General features: G+C 45.2%; 1 protein-coding gene across 32 annotated transcripts in view; it reads right to left on the bottom strand.

Annotated features, from left to right (window-relative positions):
• Window positions 1–1,392: 1,392 nt before the first annotated feature.
• LOC126533104 (uncharacterized) overlaps window positions 1,393–19,540 on the bottom strand; it is a 106,212-nt gene continuing 88,064 nt past the window's right edge. For 29 of the 32 annotated variants that reach the window (XM_055071786.2, XM_072289391.1, XM_072289390.1 and 26 more), the window contains 3 exons: window positions 15,179–15,211; window positions 10,377–10,442; window positions 2,980–3,262 (listed from right to left, as the gene is read on the bottom strand). In XM_055071786.2, coding sequence (XP_054927761.1) covers window positions 3,018–3,262; window positions 10,377–10,442; window positions 15,179–15,211 — 344 coding nt within the window. In that variant the 3' untranslated portion in view covers window positions 2,980–3,017. Of the gene's footprint in view, window positions 1,668–2,979; window positions 3,263–10,376; window positions 10,443–15,178; window positions 15,212–19,540 lie in introns of those variants that run through there. The other 3 variants (XM_055071765.1, XM_055071770.2, XM_055071766.2) reach the window with 3 other exon arrangements.

Raw genomic sequence — 19,540 nt, 5'->3', positions numbered from 1 at the left:
TAATGACGTATTAAAGACGTGTAGGCGCGGGTTAACCTGCGCACATAACATTGCAACCTTTTATGAGGACCGTTTAGAACTCTTGCGAATGGAACCACACGTTGTGACAGATACCTCGTGCTCGTCGTAAGACAACGGGCAATGATCACTGAAGTTTGTGGCAATAATGTTTTTGTTTTTTAATTGGCACATGGCTCCCGACATATTGTTAGTTTATCGCAGTAGTGTTGTGCAATGAAGGCTTTTTTTTCGATTAGAGATGGGGCACGACAGCTGTGGATTAGCAGTCGCTGATATCGTAAGATGGGAAACTGTAGAATATACAGCGCAGGCCACCTCAAATTTTCTTACACTGCTCATCCAGCGCCGCTACTTTCTACATTCCGGTTCGAATGAACGCCATGGGAAGCACGTAGCTTTCACAAAACGCTCTCTTCCTTTCAGTAATTTGTGTGAAGCCTGACATCATGTCTAACAGGCCTCGATGTTGCAAGCAGGTTGACGCGCCTATATAACGCTGAAATTATGCATATCTGATAAAAAACACACGCGATAATTGCTTTATCTGAGTGCAGTGTCGTGTATATATATCGCAATGACAGCGTGTTTCGTGAAAAAAGATTTAAGTAGTGCCCAGTGCGACCCCTGTTTTATTTTTTCAGAAGAATTGCTCTAGTTTGTCATTTGTGCCATGTGATAACCTTCGCACTCGTATTTTGTGCAAAGAATGTTCAGCGCGCTCTCTAGAAATGTATTTTGCAGCACCACCTACGCCAGTGAGAAGTCATTCACATACGTACTATGATCCGGAACATTGAGGCGCATGTACTGAAGACGTTAAATTCCTTAGTAAGGACGTGTACGGCCTGAAGCAATGGTGACTGCGCTCTGGCAGTAATATTACAAGCAGTTTAGGTACATTGTATTAGCCATGAAGATAGAGCCAGAGGTTTAGAAAAGACCTGGCGTGCCTAACAGTGGCCCAAAAGGTACATACGTTTCAAGATGGAGCCGATGCTTCGAAAAAAGGACATTCCTTCATCGATGTCAAGGCTTAGGTTGCCCTGACGAAGGCAAGTCCCGTTGTCGAACGTTGGCTTCGGCCTGAAGCGTCCCAGGTTCGTTCACACTTAGGCATGCCGAAACAGTTCTCCCTACCAGTGGGAGGGCCGAATACGCAAGCTTTAAGCACTAACTGTGCAAACCCCCGGGCCGAATTAGCCAAGTTCTTCGTTTGTAAGTGTTCATCGCTATTCGCCTCCCGCCTCGATTAATGTTACGCCCAGCGTGTTCATTGGCTGCAATTCGCTCTTGAAAAAAAAAAAAAATCCTGGCCAATAAACTGTTTTGAATACGGGCCTTAATAACCCGTGAAGCAAACAATACACACAATGCCAAGCAGAATTTTAATGCACGATCGTTGTCGAGCAGATTCTTGTCAGCCTACTCTGCTTTGGAGTTGCATCTCCTTCGCAAAACGCATTTACCTTCTTTATTTCGGCAGAAAAGCTGTCTGCACCAACATTTGTGCTCTAAGTCGGCAGGACATACTAAAGGTTTCCCACTCCAGCGTCCTTTAAGGAATATGTCGCAGTCGCACTCGCCGCATTTGCTCGGGCTGTTCCAGTACACTTCGCGGAAGGTAGAGCACCTGCGGCCAAAACTTCCTAAAAAGTAAGTAAAGCGGGTATATTGTACAGTGTGCGTAAAGAGGAAGCTTTAGCTCGGGGCCAAATGCAACTGCCCCATCCAAGTACACATAACCCGCCGCGGTTGCTCAGTGGCTATGGTGTTAGGCTGCTGAGTACGAGGTCGCGGGATCGAATCCCTGCCACGGCGGCCGCATTTCGATGGGGGCGAAATGCGAAAACACCCGTGTACTTAGATTTAGGTGCACGTTAAAGAACCCCAGGTGGTCGAAATTTCCGGAGTCTTCCACTACGGCGTGCCTCATAATCAGAAAGTGGTTTTGGCACGTAAAACCCCATAATTAAATTAATTAAAAGTACACATAGAACGCAGAAATGCTCGCATTAGACAACAGCTGCGCTGATTTAAAAAAAAATGAAGCAATTGATGCGTTTGAGAGAAAAGCCTAATTCTTGTAACTTTCTTGAAGCAGAATGTTGATTTATGTCTTCATTTTTATAGACAAATTGTCGAAAACCATTACGCCTACCCCCGCACCTCCCCCCCCCCCCCCCCGAATAAACATAAACTGAAGCATGAAGTTTACAAAACATTACTTTTGCCCCCAAAAGAGGTATAGAAGTTCTGTAATAATCATGAGTTGAGAAGCATCTAAAATGAATAAGCTTGACGTATATCTTTACAACTTCTGTGACACTGTCACAATGCTTACGAGTGTGTCGCACATGCACTGCAAGCAAATTTGCGGTGTACATTTGAGATTGGTTTATTACAAACCAGCTTAGGCTGCTCTAAATGTCCTATTAGGCGCGGTGTACAGAATTGTGATGTATCTTATTTCTGACGAGGAATTGAAAACTTAGCGCCTGAGTATTCTTTTTCGATTATGCAATTTTCAACAATCTTTATAAAACAATTACTTGCCTAAATAAACATTAGCTTGCTGCGGTTACACTAGGATTTAAGGTTTCCTGCTAAATCCTCATTACAGCTAAATATCCCGACAAGCAAGTGTGGTTGCTCAAAATTTGTTTAGTAACGTAAATGTTTGCTAAATCGTGTTAACTAGGACGCGCTGTATTGAGCGCTCGGTGCACTCGAAGGGGAAGGAAGCACGGGAGCAGCGTGTGTTGTGGGAACGAAACAGGGCCCAAGGTCGTGGGGCATCGTACCATGGGTTGACAATGACACCAGTACGAAACTGAAATCGCTCTGTGCCATAGGCGTGCGCCTTCTCCAGAAAACACGCGCACGAAAAAAAAATACAGATTGGAGATGCTGGAGCATTGACCGAAATGGTTTACTAAATGGAGCAAATGAAAGGCACAGTTTTTGCGTAGGCTGCTTGAGTGGATTTTAATACAAGCTCATTGACTCTGAAATTGTTGCCCAGTCACGGTGTTGCACTGCAGTCTGCGAACACATCTGCCGTCAATATTGCGACAGTATAACCTCTTGCACCAACACTTGGGGCGCAAGTCGGCAAGGCAAGCTTTCGGAGCCCCATCGAAGCGTTTTGTTTTAACGTAGATGTCGCAGTTGCATTCGCCGCAGTTGCTGGACCTACTCCCAAACGCCTCGTGTCTTGGGCACTTCGGGCGGCTGCCAGATCCTGAAGAAATGTGAAGCGAATATTATACATAGTTACACTCTTAAGAATGGTTGCACCCTTTGGGGCTTATCCTGTCCCACAACGATAATAGTCATCGGCCTAACTTGCGTTTCCTTTCATGAAATATCTGCGCTGGATACTTTCTTGTAGACAATGCTATGTCACGATGGTGATGTGCATGTCGTTTATGGCCTGGGAGTACCGGGCGTGCAGCGTTAAGGAAAGGAAAGGCGTGAAAGATAGATGACGATTATTGTTACACGTCAAGATAAAACCCAATGTGCGCGCGTAGCATTGTCTGGGCTGCAGTTCTCCGACCTAAGGTAGCCTGACAGGCCGCAGGGTTGCGTGACTGAGCTAGCCTGGATGCTTGGTTGCCACAGTCAGAAGTTCGAATCCTCAAGCTTTTTTGAAGGTATGAAACATGAACTCACCTCCCAAAGTACAAAACATCTCCAGTCTTGGAGTGGCGCCTGACACCGGCAACAGCGCCGAGAGCAAGTGGGGCTATATTATCCTGGTGCAACCAAATTAGGAAGACCTACGAAGCTTCAACAATACACTCCCTCACCAGAACAGGAATTGGCCTCCCTGGTGCTGTATTCGGCCACTCCCTCCCAAATGACTCACTCAACTACCCAATGGCCCTCAGTCCCCAGCAGCTGCCGAGCACTTGACCAAGGAGGCGGTCAAACCTGTAACGCAGCAGAGGGTGCTAATAATCTCTGGACCCGGACAGGCCGCGAATGGAAACTGACCATTGCAACATTTAACACCTGAACCCTCTCGAGTGAAGCTAGCCTAGCAGGACTCTTTGAAGAACTATCAGGTATTGTTTGGGATATCATTGGCCTCAGTGAGGTTAGAAGAACTGGTGAAGCTTACACAGTGCTGAAATTTGGCCACGTCATGTGCTATAAAGGACTGCTAGATAATAAACAATTCGGAGTAGCATTCCTGATCCATAAGGACGTATCGGGCAACATTTACAAATTCTAGAGCATTAAGGAGAGGGTAGCAGTAGTCGTATTAAAGCTAAGTAGGAGGTATAGAATAAAGGTAGTACAAACCTACGTACAAACCGCTCGAACCTCCAGTCACGATGATGAAGAAATAGAACTTTTTAATGAAGATATTGAATTAGCGATGCGAAAAGTGCAAACTCAGTACACTCTAGTCATGGGCGACTTCAATGCAAAAGTGGGCAAAAAGCAGGCTGGTGAACAAGCAATTGGCAACTACGGCTTCGATTCTAGGAAAGCTAGAGGAGGGATGGTGGTAGAATTCGCAGAAAGGAATAAGGGGTGAATAATAAACACCTTCTTCAGGAAGCGTTGGAACAAAAAGTGGACCTGGAAAAGCCCTAATTGTGAAACAAAAAATGAAATTGATTTCATACATTATGCCGATCCCAGCATAGTGCAGGATGTAGAAGGGCTAGGTAGGGTAAAGTGCATTGATCATGTGTTAGTGAGGGTAGGATTCACCTCAATTTGAAGAAATAGAGGATAAAATTGGTCAAGAAGAAACAGGCCATCCTAGACGCAGTAAGGGTAAAAGCAGACCAATTCAGGTTGGCATTTTCAAACAAGTTTGCAGCCTCAGAACAGAGAGATGAAGATGACATAGAGGCAATGAATGTCACCATAACAAGGCTGGCTTCAGAAGCAGTAAGGGAAATGGGACGTAACGCACCAAGGCAACCAGTAGGTAAGCTGGTAAGCAACGAAGGACCTAATAAAGAATCGACAAAGAATGAAACAGTCCAACTCAAGAAATCAGAAGGAATTCGTGGAACTGTCAGAACTAATAAACAAGCAGAAAATAAGCGCTATTCGAAATTATAACGTGAGAATGATTGAGGAAGCAGTAAACAATGGATGCCGCATGAAATCAGTGAGAAGGAAACTAGGCATCGGACAAACCAAGATGTATGCAATGAAAGATAGACAGGGTAATATCATCAGCAATCTCAAAGATATAGTAGAAACGGCGGAAAAATTCTATACTGACCGGTACAGTACCCAAAGTAGAAACGATTCCTCCATTCTAAGTAGTAATGAACAGGTTACAGAGGCACCTTCTATAACTAGCGATGACGTTAGAAGGGCCGTGCAAGACAGGATACGGGGAAAAGCGGAAGGAGATTGACTACCAGTCGATTTAATCAAAGATGGAGGAGACAAAATGCTTGAAAAACTAGCGGCCCTTTATACGAACCACCTATCGCCTTCAAGGATCCCAGAGGACTGGAAGAATGCCAACATTATACTAATAAACAAAAAGGGAGACGCTAAAGAATTGAAAAATTATAGGCCCATTAGCTTACTTCCAATATTCTATAAAAATAATCAAGGTAATCTCCAATAAAATAAGAGCAGCACTGAACTTTAGGCAACCAAGGAACAGGCAGGTTTCTGGAAGGGATTCTCTACAATGGATCACATCCATGTCATCAATCAGGTTATGGCGAAATCCGCAGAGTTCAATAAGCCTCTGTATGTGGTTTCCATAGAAAACGAAAAGACATTTGATTCAGTCCAGGTACCAGCAGTCATAGAGCATTACTTAAGCAGGGAGTACAGGGCGCTTACGTAAATATCTTGGAAAGTATCTACAGAGATTCCACAGCTACCTTAATTCTTCAGAAGAAAAGTATGAAGGTACCTATAAAGGAAGGTGTTAGACAAGAAGATACAATCTCTTCAATGCTATTCACCGCATGCTTCGAAAAGTATTCAAGCTATTAAACTGGGAAGGCTTAGGAGTAAGGATCAACGGTGAATATCTCAGCAACCTTAGATTTGCAGATGACATTGTCCTGTTCAGCAACACTGCGGACGAGTTACAACAAACGATTGAGGACCTGAATATAGAGAGTATAAGAGTGGAGCTGAAAATTAATGTGCAGAAGACATAGATAATCATGAATAGCTGGACAAGGGAACAGGAGTTCAGGATCAGCAGTCAGCTTCTAGAGCCTGTGAAGGAGTACGTTTACCTAGGTAAAATGTTCACAGGCGACCCTGATCATCAGAAGGAAATTTACAGAAGAATCAAAATTAGTTGGAGTGCATTCGTGAGATTGTCAGATCCTTACTGGAAGCCTACAATAATAGCTTAAAAGAAAGGTGTATGATCAGTGTATTCTGCCGGTGCTAATATATGGGGCAGAAACTTGGAGACTGACAAAGAAGCTCGAAGACAAGTTAAGGACTGCGCAAAGAGCGATGGAACGAAGAAGGTTAGGCGTAAAGCTAAGAGACAGGAAGAGAGCGGTGTGGATCAGAAAGGAAACAGGGTTAGGCGATATTCTAATTGTCATTAACAGAAAGAAATGGAGCTGGACAGGTAATGTAATGCGTGGGTTAGATAACCTGTGGAACATTAGCGTTGCCGAATGGGTGCCAAAAGAAGGGAAGCGCAGTCGAGGACGGCAGAAGACTAGGGGGTTGATGAATTTGAGAACTTCGCCAGCGCTAGTTGGAATCGGTTGGCGCAGGACATGGGTGATTGCAGATGGCAGGGAGAGGCCTTCGTCCTGGGATCCCACTACCTTCGCATTACGCTCTCCACCGTTCCCCACTATCGTTACCCACCTGCGGCAAGTTTTTTTTTTTTCATCCACTTTGATTTTCGTTACTTTATCGTTTATTTATTGCATTTATTAAGCACAAGTACTTTCCCCTATGATGTCTTTGGTGTCAGTGTTTGTTGGCTTGTTGTGATACGACTAATACAAATTGGGCCCCTCGGTTAACCCCCTTCTCGCTTATTACATAACGAGGATCTCGAATCCGGCAACATTTATGCCTTCAGGTAGCATGTGAGGGTTTATTGACCGGTCGCCCTTCACCCGAAAAAGACCACGTTCTCGTCACGCCTGCGGCAGATAGGATGTTCCACATCCGCCGCTAAGGTTTGTGAGTGATGGCGCTGGCTGACATTCCCAGGGTTCTACTAGAACACATAAATACCCAAGAAAGTGGATGGGGAAACGGCGCCGCTGCAGCTCGATTGGTAGAGCATCGCACGCGTAATGCGAGGGTTGTGGGATCGTTCCCCACCTGCGACAAGTTGTTTTTCCATCCACTTTGAGTTCCGTTAATTTATCGTGTCTTTATGGCATTTATTAAGCGCAAGTAATTTCCCCTATGTTGTTCTTGATGTCAGTGTCTGTTGGCTTCTTATGATACCACTATATATATATAATATATATAATGTATGCTTGGCAAGCAACTTCCTCCCGGCATTTAGTTAGATTTCACTTCCGCGTTTCTAGAAGCCGCTGAGCACCACAAGAGCGGTTGAGGAAGAAAAATGAGAAAGAATTGGGTTTATTGGCTAGAGAAAAACTGCTGATGGAGAAAGGCGGCACCATAGTGTTGCATACTGCCTCTGCTGGTGAAGAAAGTGCGATCAGATCGATCAGAAATTATATTAGTTAGAGAGCTAAGAAAATGAGAACTTCGAACTATTCAGGAATAATTTGCTGAAATTATGCCTAGAGGGCCGATCAGTTCTTCATTGTAAGACTCGTGCATGATGTGTAGTTTCATTTCAACAGAATGTCAATTGAAGGTGAGAACAAGTCAATAGTGCTCGTTAAGCCAAATGACTTCTGCGAAAGCACGCAAGGTGGAGGGATATAGATGAAAGGAAAAATGGGCATCCACCTGAATTGTAGCACGAAGCTGCAAACGAAGCCCCATGCGGGTTTCTCAGAAATAAAGCCTCGCAGTTGAAGAAAAAAATCATCACCCAAGCATTCCGTATAGGTGGTTAACCAGCGAAGCTGAAACGTGCGGCCCCGGTGTATATCACGGGGTTATTCCCGGCGGTTCAATAAACGATGGCTTGGTAGACTGCCGGATCCTCGGTACGCAGTTGCTGCTTGCACTCGGCTGCACGAGCCTGTTTTTGTGCCTGGGTTGCGGCATCGGCACGGCGTAAACAAGCTCTTTCCCGGTTCTGCTCGCGGCGTTGCTGATAAATAGCTGCCTGCTACTAAGGAGTATGTATGACGCGTGGCCTGCCCATTTCGGAGCCGGAGAGAAACTGCTGCGCGCACGCACGGCTGCGACGGAGAACAACGACGACAATACTGGCGTAGCTAATTCAACACCGCCTAGATAGAACGAGGTCTTTTCACTCCGATCCATGACTTTATTTTACCTGGTCCGACTGCCATAGAATGTAATTGGGATGCTCAAGAGTAGGTAAAAGTGAATTTGACGTCACCGCTTTTTTCCCGCAAGCCTTGTCCATGCAAATTTCGGGCCAGGTAGCATGACGTCATATTTATGTATTTATTTACAGTACCCTCAGGGCCCAGAAGCGCGTTACATAGGGGGTGGGTACAATAATAGAAAAGAAATACAACATTATAAATCGGAGTAAACATGTCTTTTGCTATCTAGGAGGTGTTGGCTAATCGTGCGCCTATCTCTCTCCCTTTTTTTTTCGCACATGCGCATGGGGTTGTGTCGGAGGAATTTTTGGCATACAGCGACGGACGGACGGACGGATGGACGGACGGATTGGCTAGTCATGTACAGCTTCGCTCTAAAATTTGTCCTGGTGCGAAACGAATTGTCATTGTTTGTCAGGGTTCTTCGTAGTTGCGCGAGAACCTCTAATTATTATGTGAGTTTTGCCTTCATGAACTGGGTCCCTTGTAATTTATTGACGCAGACAAATGGCATATTTGTCCAGATTCTAGAGGCTGACTGTTAACCATGATTTCTCGTTACCCTGCCTTACTATTGAATATTACCGCATTTGTGTGGATATATTGTTAAATCCACTCTTACACTTTCTTGGCTAAGATCCTAAATCGTTTATTCCAAGTCATCTTCAGCGTTGCTGCACAGAACAATGTCATCTGCAAACCGTAGGTCCCGGGATGTTCCCCATAGATTGTGGCGCCTAATCCTTTTTAGTGCACCAGCTTGAATACTTCTAAACATGCAGCGAATAGCATTGGAGAGGTAATATGTCTTTGCATGGTTCCCTTTTCGCTTTTCTCCCCATATATTGCGGATAATTAAGGAAGGAGCGTAGTCTTCACACACATTCGCTAACATATTCACGTGTACTTCCTGTACTCTGAATACACAATGTGACCATGATTGTGGTGTCTGGGCATATATTGCAAAATCAAATGCACACACGACTTCAACTTGTACAGATACAAAGCCTTTGGAACTTGATCAATTGTTAAAGATTGAATGCCTGTTTTTTCGCAAATTAATTTTCGCAAACTCGCAAGTTAGTGCTGCCGAATCCATAGTGTCCTGCGCATTAAGGCGTTAAATCATCACATTAAACCTGAGCATATGTATTGATCTCTACACTACACATACCTCACAATAGAGAAGGGCATGATAATTAATGGCTTCTCTGATTTTTTTAAACGTTTATTATACGAGCTGCACCAGTGTTTGCGTGACTCGCTGTGCCACCGCCTGGTTCCCAGATTTATTCCAGAGCACCTCAAGAAAACCACCAGCAAGGTCTCTTACATTGCAACAGTGCGCTCTCAACCAATCATTTAGGTATCGTATATGGTGCGCCCTACGTAACTGCGGCTGCACGACAGGGGTATCCTGTAAACCACAACATCGGCAGCACCCACAAGATTGCTTTATGGCTCTTTATGTAGGCGCGGCATTCCAGAGCGTTTGAATTTGTAATATTGCGCAGCCTAGCCCGCTTGACGTTCAGGAAAGACCCCGCGCAGACTTGCGCACTGAGCAATATATATTTTTTTTCAAATTATGGGAGATAGTGTAAGCACGGCAGCAGACTTATGTGACTCCCAAGGCCATTGGAATTAACCGCAGGCTGACCAAGACCATGACACTGTCTCAGCGCTCGTTCAGCTGCGGAAACTAGCGACAACTGGGGATATCGAACATTTGCAAGTCTCTTTCTTTGTTGGTTAAAGCTGGAGCCAGTGGGGTGGTTGCACGACTTCTTTGAGCCAATCTTGAAACATATATTTGCAACATCCCTCTTGACTAAATGATCTGTTGAGAGAGCAACAGTTGACCACATAAAGCCTAGACCAGCCGGTTCAATTTGAGCAAGGAGGCCTGGTAGCCGCGCTCACCTGAAATACCCGGCAAATGTGGCCGCACTCCGCTGCTGCCTGGCAGTTGGGTGATGTTAGTAGACCCTGCACGGGAACAAAAGAAGAAACACAATCAAAGTTGTTTTGGGGAATACGTGTAGGCAACATGTGCTGGTAAATTTGTTGGGCAAGGAAGAGTCAGTGTGGTCGGCACCTGAGCGTAGAACTTATGACAGATCGGGGGAATTTCAACGTTGGCCACCAAAGATACAAAGCGTGGGTGATTGCATGAGGAAATTACATCAGGTGAGTACATCAGCTGATTACATGGTGACGCCATAAGGTAGTCATTATATGAGGCATGTACGCCAACTCGGTTAAAACGATAATGTGCACGTGCTTACTTGCTAGGCCTAACTAAACAGAAGTTGGGGAATTCTTGAAAACTAAGTTTCACCCCCGAATTATCGAGTACAGGCTGCTGTCTGCTATCTGCTGTCTTTCACGAATGACTGGTAATAGACGCAGTGCCAACAAGCACCGGATACAGCGCAGGCTAAGATCGACTAGTGGATAACTTACTGTCACTGGGTATGGGCGCTGGGTGTGCGCCCATTCTCGTCGAATCCTCCGCAGTGGTTGGGCAGCTTTGGGGCAAATAGTATAAAGCCTTGAATGGGTTTAGATATGTGTCATGCTGCCGTGTGCGTACACCTCTCTGCAACATTCTTCCCGCGACAAGTATCACACATCACCTTCGTCCTCTCAACGCAGACACCTAAGAGCAACAGGCAATGAGGCTGTGCTCGTGTCATTCGCTGCTGCTGCTACCTCGCAAACTCAAGCAAGCTTAGCGTCATGTAGATTTGAACATTGTGTTGAAGCTGGGTGTTTTTGTCTTGCGGTTACAGTGTCACCGTGCCGTCGTCATCGTTCTATCTTCATCATTGCGTTGCCGTCATACAATCGTAGTCGATGTGTCTTGACCGTTCCATCACCGTGATTCCAGGGCACGCAGATTCGCCATTATCGTCACGCCATCGTTGCGATACAGTCGTCATTATTCCATCGTTGTCATGCGTGGGCTGCAGCATGAATGATCGCCAGAAGTTCATGTTGAGCAAGATGTTTCGTGGTGGAAATCTGTCAAGCTTGGTCGTCTGTTTTGCAATTGCAAGTGATCAATAAATAAGAAGCGTTCTTCGACAGCACTAACGCAAGCTTCGCTTAAACCATTTCCGAGAGCGCGCGGGATCTGTATGCTTTTCGTTCTCAAAGGATAATAGCGCTCCAAGTCACAATTCACACATTCAAGACGAACGAGCAAAGGAAAGGTGACGTGTGTCGTGCTCTCCGCATTTTCTATCAATATTTTCTGCGCGCCGCATTAAAATGTCCCATATAAACAGGACCAAGTGTCTGACTTCACGTGCCACTTAATTTCAGAGTACCATATTGCAAATTTATCAACAACGTATACAAATTTTGTGGTAGGGCCAGAGGAGTGAAAAGGAATGAAAAAGTGGAAGGCAGGAATGTTACCAGTGTTGAGTTGGCGCCCATTGATAAGTAAAACAATAAAAATAGGAAGCAGAATTAGGCGATTCCTTCAGACTCCGAACTTATTTAGTGCGGCAGCAGCATTCTTCCATAGTGAACACCCTAATCTTGTTTTGTTTGTTAGTTTGCCCTCGGTCACTGGTTTCGTTGCCTGCTTCTGCCTCAGATGATTGGGTTCGCCCACTACAGTTAACTGGACAAGTACAGTGTCTATAACTCGCTTTCTAGTGGGCAGGATTAGGGTTGAAAGAAAACCGTATGAATTTCAAGTAACAAATTGAAAAAAAGAGGTTTTGTATTATATTACGAACAGTAGTATAATTATGTGTAGATAAATACCTTTTGACTGGTCTGTAACATACACAATTTTCTTTTTGTATGGCATAATAATGTATGTTTTGTAATTCCAATTACACACAAGGACCAACATGACCACTTTCAGCCTACCTCTGTTCAAGGTAGTTATATCTATTCAGTTAAGCTGCACAGCTTTGTGGAGCGTCTTGTTCACACCTGTTTGGGAAAAGCTTATGCTATTCTTTTGTTGAGGCAGTTGTGCATTTCACGATTTAAATATATTTATTAAGATAATCTCGAAAGAACAAGCTTATTTTCGTCTGTTTTGTGTAAAGCAGACAAGTTTGTCTGTTTTCATTCTACAGTGCGGCAACGCCCACTCACCTACCTAAGCAAAATGACTTCAGCATGCCATTCGAGATGACATACAAACGTCGTCTGCTTACACAATTCTTTAAATCTGGTGTCACGAACGAACTAACGCAGTGCCGCCAACGATATGTGAGCGATTTTATTTCTCTGTGCATTTGCAGTGTTGCTACATAGGGTACTTGGCGGTTGTGAATTCTGTGAGTTGCTGTGTAAGCTATGTGGGGTTGCCGCTGCGTCATCGCTATTGGGATTGGGGTTTTTGATGCTTTCGACATTCTCTTTTGACCAATAAATATATTCGCGGCGCATCCTCTACTATGAGTACGCGCGATGTTTGAAGGTTATCATCGTCATTGTCATGCACTCTTCCTTTGTGCCGAAGAAGCTGTTTCACGAGCATTACAACTGATTATTGTATGCAGACACACTGCCGCCATGTCAACAACAATTCCTATGCGATGCCACATAACGTAATCCTCGTCCACTACAGTACAATTCGTTCTGCCCTCCGCAATAATTGCACAGCGACCACTACTCTCAGAGCCTGCCCCCATTGCCCAGCACGTGCAGGTGCGTAGATGAGGGCACTAAAGTTCTAGCTTAAGCGGATGAGATTGTCTTCTTTTGTGTCGATAAGCCCAGTATTATTGAGGCAATAAACATTACCCTGCGCCTATTTCGAAACTGCATTAGCTAGTGTAAATTTAGATAGAAATAGGGAGTTTTGGCTAGGCATGTGGGCTTTACAACTCCGTCTGTGTCTCGAGTACTCATTGGAATCAGCTTCCACTGCGATGTCTTTGTGGGCCTCTCAATAACTTCCGTAATAGTGGACCTCATTGGACGCCAGCGCTAGCCATTATACGTCAAAAGGTGACAACCTGGCACGGACGCGACCTCTCTATTTTGGCGAGAGCTAAGACATGCAATGTATTTCTTGCTTCAAAGCTTCGTTATGTTCTGCACGTCTTGACTGGTCTCACATCCACGTTCGGACATTTCATATAATAATTGCATGTTTCAATCGGCATTCATCAAGGGAAGTCATGAGAAGGGGCAACATATTTCTACGACTTGAGAAGGGACGCCTGAGTCTTCTGCATTTATTTGTGCGACAGTTGGTCATGCGAGTATATTACCATAAAAATGTCCGTCATCCATTTCTCCTTGCATTTAATGAAACACGTCTTGCTTCACACCTCCCTTGTCTTTTTGTCATGACAAACGTTGCCCAAGAATTACCGTCAAGGGGCTTACTGAAATAGCTTGTGTACACTATTTCATTTTTAAAAGCTAGATTTGCTCTACAATATTTGTTTAGCGTTGATGAAACTTCGCTAAATATAGCCTTTGTTCACATACATGGGCATTTTTACGAAGTATCAAAACAGAGCTCCCTCGCACACATTGCGGTATCGGGTTCCTTCCTTTCAAAACGACAATCACTAATGCGCCATATGATTTCCTTATGGTATTAGGACTCTATTCATTATGGAGAAGCCGCATGATCGACAGACATGCCGAGCCACCTCACTCGACAACGTCTGCCTTTCGGGAAGCGGCTGCTCGGCTGTTTAGTGTGGTGGAAACTGTTGATCTAGTTCCAGAGTTGATTTCGCATCTGGACGCTTGCCCTTGTTCGGCCTATTTTGAGCATTCGCTGGACTGCGTAGCATGTGTGCGTTTGGTTTTCGTGTGTGCGTCTAAATTTATTGTAAATAATTTCCGCCTGACATTACTTGTAATTCCATGCGATAAAGAAGAAAAAAAGAACGGTTGGGCGGCAGCTGAGTGGTTAGCGCGCTCGAGTCTCGAATGCACATGGCTTCACTGGCATGGCCTCAAGTCCCCGTTGGGGTGGTTGTCAAGAACCTTTCTTTATTTTCAGCATGTAGCAGTGGCGACGCTGGGGATGACGCGGCGGTTTGACGACAACGGACTTTTGTGTCATCATGATTGTGTGTCGTCGATGACGACGAAAGCCGTCGTCCGCAGAGCAGAGTGGGTAGACGGACAAGACAAATGCCATATCGAGCTATTAGTGGTTGTCGCAGTAAAAAACCGCGAAAAACAATATAGCTAGGCTAGGATCAACCAATCGGCATGCTAAAGAGAAACATTAGGCCTGACAAACTTCCAGCAATGGCATACCGTCAGCAAATGGTTACTAGGCGAAAAAGCGCTCACGAGACTAAAAACCGGTCGTAACACCATAATAAATAAATATCGTCAGCTTTCGGTTACGTCGTAAACGTTGAAAGAGTGTAGATGAGGATATTTAGCTGGGGCCAAAATAACCAAAAGTAGGACCTCTGTGTTCCAAAATACAGGATAACAACCTTATAAATGCTTTTGCAGTTTACTTGTATCAGAAGAATTCATGTGCGCAAAGCCAATTTAAGATGTGTGTCTTTCGTAAGAGGTCATTTTCGAACCTGCATTGGTGCCCAACTCAAGAAAAGCTCGGCCTTAGAAATGGCCGCTAATAAAGAAATATTTTCTGCTAATGAAATAGAGTTTTGAAAAAGTCGGAATCTAGAGCAACGTAACAGTTTTTCTTTGCATGCCCTTAAATTGGCTCTTGGTGCATTCCAATCAGTAGCGTCACATACCTGACAATCCACCGCCGAACTGACCGCCAGCACCTAGAGCGAAAAAAAACAACCGAAATAAAAACGAAAGTGAAAAAAATTATGATTTGCGACGTCATCGGCGACAAATACTGCGAACATTGAATGATAATATTTAGAAAAGAATTACCCATCTCATCGAGATGCATAAGATTTTCTGCGGTAGCAAAATATAATAAGGAATCTTATGATATCTGTGTCATAGACAGAACGAGAAGACAGGGGGTTAACAATTGGTCATGCTGTTATTTTACCATAAAAATGTCCGAGGTCCATTCCTCCTTGCGTTTAATGGAACACGTCTTGCTTCGCACCTCCCTTTTCTTTTTTGTCATGACAAACGTTGCTCAAAAATTGCCGTCAAGGGGCTTCCTGAAATAACTTGTCTTCACTATTTCATTTTTAAAAGTCAGATTTACTCTACAATATTTGTTTAGAGTTGACGAAACTTAGCTAAATATAGCCTGTGTTCACATACATTTCCCTACACCCATGAAACGAAAGCGGCATTTGTCTCTATTTGGTCAAGGTGTTGTGCTTTGCCGCGCGCGTAGAATGTGTATAACGCCAGCTGCGAAATAATTTTTCTTGAGGCTGCACACTTCCAATTTGCCAGTTAAAACATGGCGTCATGAAAAAGGAGTATATGTACCCTGGAATGCAAATAGTGGACTTTGCAACCAAACCGATACAATAGAACACTGCTTTATTCTTTGTCGTGATGCATTTTATCTTTTTGGACATTTTTGCGAAGTATCAAAACAGAACTTCTTCTCACACCTTGCGGTAAAAGGTTCCTTCTTTCAAGACGACAATCACTAATGCGCCATATGATTTGCTTATGGTATTAGGACTCTATTCATTATAGAGAAGCCGCATGATCGACAGCCATGCCGAGCTACCTCGCTCGACAACGTTTCCCTTTCGTGAAGAGGCTGCTCAAGGGCTTAGTGTGGTTGAAACCGTTGACCTAGTTCCAGAGTTGATCTCGCATCTGGACGCTTGCCCTTGTTCGTCCTGTGTGCGTGTGTCTAAATTTATTGTAAAAACTCTTCGCCTGACATTACTCGTAATTCCATCCGATAAAGAAAAAAAAAGCAGTTGTGCGGCAGCTGAGTGCTTAGCGCGCTCGAGTTTCAAATACACATGGCTTCACTGGCATGGGCTCAAGTCCCCGTGGGTGCGGCTGTCAAGAACCTTTCTTTATTTTCAGCATGTGGTAATGGCGATGCTGGGGATGGCGAGGCGGCTGGACGACAACGGACTTGTGGGTCATCATGACTGTGGGTCGCCGATGACTACGAAAGTCGTCGTCAGCGTAGCAGAATGGATAGACGGACAAGGCAAATACAATATGGAGCCCTTAGCGGTTGTCGCGGAAAAAGAAATACAAAATAGCTAGACTAGGATTAGCCGATCAGCACGCTAAAGAGAAACATTAAGCCTGACAAACTTCTAACAAAGGCATACCGTCAGCACATGCTTACTAGGCGAAAAAGCGCGCATGAGACTAAAAAGTGGTCTTAACACCATCGTAAATAAATATCGTCAGTTTTCTGTTACGTCGTAAGCTTTAAAAGAACGTAAAGGAGGATAGTTAGCTGCCAATAGAACCAAAAATACGATATCTGTGTTGCAAAATACGCGATAACAGCCTGAATAGAGAGAGAGAGAGGCAAATGATTAATGAAAGGTAGGGAGGTTAACTAGGACTGAGCCCGGTTGGCTACCCTACACTGGGGAAAGGGAAACGGGGACGGAAAGATTAAAGAAAGAAGAGAAAGTCCACCGGGGATATCGTTCAGTCACTCAGTCCGGATCACAGACTCTGACTCAATCCTGTATCTTTCAAATATCGCAGCAGCGCTTTTGTGGCCTTTTGTAGCTGCGATATGCGAGGCCATGGTCCCAAGATCTTGTTCAAGGTGAACGGTTTTCTATCTAACTGGTTGAGAGCTGTGCAGAGTTCTTGTCTTTCATTTTCAAATGATGGGCAGTAGCACAGTAGATGGTCTATAGTTTCTTCGACGCCGCAGGCATTGCACTCGGCGCTATCAGCCATTCCAATTAAAAGCGTATATGCATTCGTGAATGCGACGCCCAAGCGTAAGCGGCACAGCATTGTTTCCTCATTACGCGGAAGCCCTGGTAACAGCCGCAGTTGCATAAATGGATCGAGGGAATGCAATCGATGTTGAGTGAAATCAGGTGTGTGCCACTTCTCCAATGTCATACGGTGCGCTAGCTTGCCTAAGTGTTGGGCTGCGTCAGTCCGCGATAAAGGTATAGAAACAAGGGTTGCTCCTTCATGTGCTTTCTTAGCAGCTTCGTCAGCGACGTCGTTGCCGGAGATACCGCAATGGCCAGGCAGCCACTGAAACACGACGTCGTGCCCTTTCGCAATCATGTGATGATGCATTTCTCGTATCTCCGATACGAGTTGTTCACAGGACCCGCGACGAAGAGATGACAGAAGACATTGTAAGGCCGCCTTTGAATCACAGAATATTGCCCACCGATGAGCCGGTTGGTTGTTAATATAATCTACGGCACCTCGGAGGGCAACAAGCTCCGAACCGGTCGATGTTGTCAAGTGAGAAATCTTGTATCGGATGCTTAGTGATCGTGATGGTATAACCACTGCCCCGGTGGAGCTGGTCTGGGTGGAAGAGCCATCCGTATATATGTGGACGCGGTCAAAGTAGAAAGTGTGCAAACAATCCAGAGCTGCTTGCTTCAAGGCCAAGGTAGGCAGGTCGGTCTTCTTTCTTATCCCTGGAACCGTAAGACGCACTTGAGGTTGTTTTAAGCACCACAAAGCTGAGGTTGAACGTGCTGATGGTGTGAAGCCCGATGGTAGGGAGGCACGATGCTTGCTGACCTCGTTGGAGAAGGATGCCTGTGGTCGTCGTTCTGGCAGACAGGCAAGAAAGCTTGATTGAATCCGTGAAATATGACGAACATGGGCCCTAAGCGAGTCGGTGCTGATGTAAGTCGTGATCGGATGGTCTTGAGCCATTATAATGGTTCCTGCTGTTGAGGCGCTCCGCGGAAGGCCTAGGCAAACACGTAGTGCCTGTGCTTGCACGCTCTGAAGTTCTCGAAGATTTGACTTGCATGTTTTAGCAAGCACGGGAGAACTATAGCGTAGAAATCCGATAAAAAGTGCTCGGTATAACTGTAGCATGGAGCCCACTGACGATCCCCATGTTTTGCCGGCGATGAACTTGAAGATGTGAACAATAGATGTGAGCCTCTTCTTCAAGTGGGCAACCTGAGGGCTCCAAGAGAGGTCCCGGTCAACAATGACACCCAAAAACCGATGATTTTTCTTGTAGCAGATAGGCTGGCCATTGATGTACACTGGATAACCAGACATCGCTTTTCGCGTAAAAGCGACTAACGCACATTTTTCTGTTGAGATGGTAAGCCCTTGTGTCTGAAGATAGTCAGATGCCTGTGTTGCTGCTTGCTGTAGCCTTGCACGAACCTGCAGGCGAGTGACCGCTGATGTCCAGATGCAGATGTCGTCGGCGTATATTGAAACACTCACTGTTTCCGGTAGGGATTCAGCCAGCCCAAGAAGCGCGAGGTGGAAAAGAACAGGGCTTAGAACACCGCCTTGGGGAACGCCTCGGCATGTGTAGTGGTCGGTAGTCGGACCATCTTCCGTACGCACGAACAAGGACCTTTGTGTCAAGTAGTTTCTGATCCATCGATATACTCGCCCTCCTAGTTCAACTGTCAGAAGTGCGTCTAGAATGGTTTGATGGGAAACATTGTCGTAGGCGCCTTTCACGTCAAGAAAGAGTGCTACTGATAATCGCTTCCGAGATTTTTGTTGTTCTACAGATGATACCAGATCGATGACACTATCAATCGATGAACGGCCTCGTCGAAATCCCGCCATTGAGTCAGGGTAAATTTTGTTGTGTTCAAGGTACCATTCGAGACGCATGAGGATCATACGTTCCATGAGTTTCCCGACGCAGCTGGCAAGTGCTATCGGCCGATACCATGCCAGTTCGAGCGGTGACTTTCCAGTTTTTAGTAGCGGTACCAGGCGGCTTCGTTTCCATTCCTGTGGGACGACACCATCTCGCCATGAGCTGTTAAAAAGGCTCAGGAGTTCTCTTCGTGCTTCTTGGCCTAGGCGGCGCAAAGCACTATATGTTATCCCATCGGGCCCTGGTGAAGATGAACACCTACAGAGCGCCATAGCAGCTTCTAACTCTTCCATAGAGAATGGAGCGTCCATACTTGTATCTCGTGGACCGGGGATGTCAGCTAAAGTCATGTCAAAGACTAAGTTTGTGCCGCCGGCAACTTTCGCACAAAGTTCCT

Source organism: Dermacentor andersoni, chromosome 7 (genome assembly GCF_023375885.2).
Source record: "Dermacentor andersoni chromosome 7, qqDerAnde1_hic_scaffold, whole genome shotgun sequence".
In the NCBI taxonomy this organism is placed as follows: Eukaryota; Metazoa; Arthropoda; class Arachnida; order Ixodida; family Ixodidae; genus Dermacentor; species Dermacentor andersoni.
This window is presented reverse-complemented; position numbering and strand designations above follow the sequence as displayed.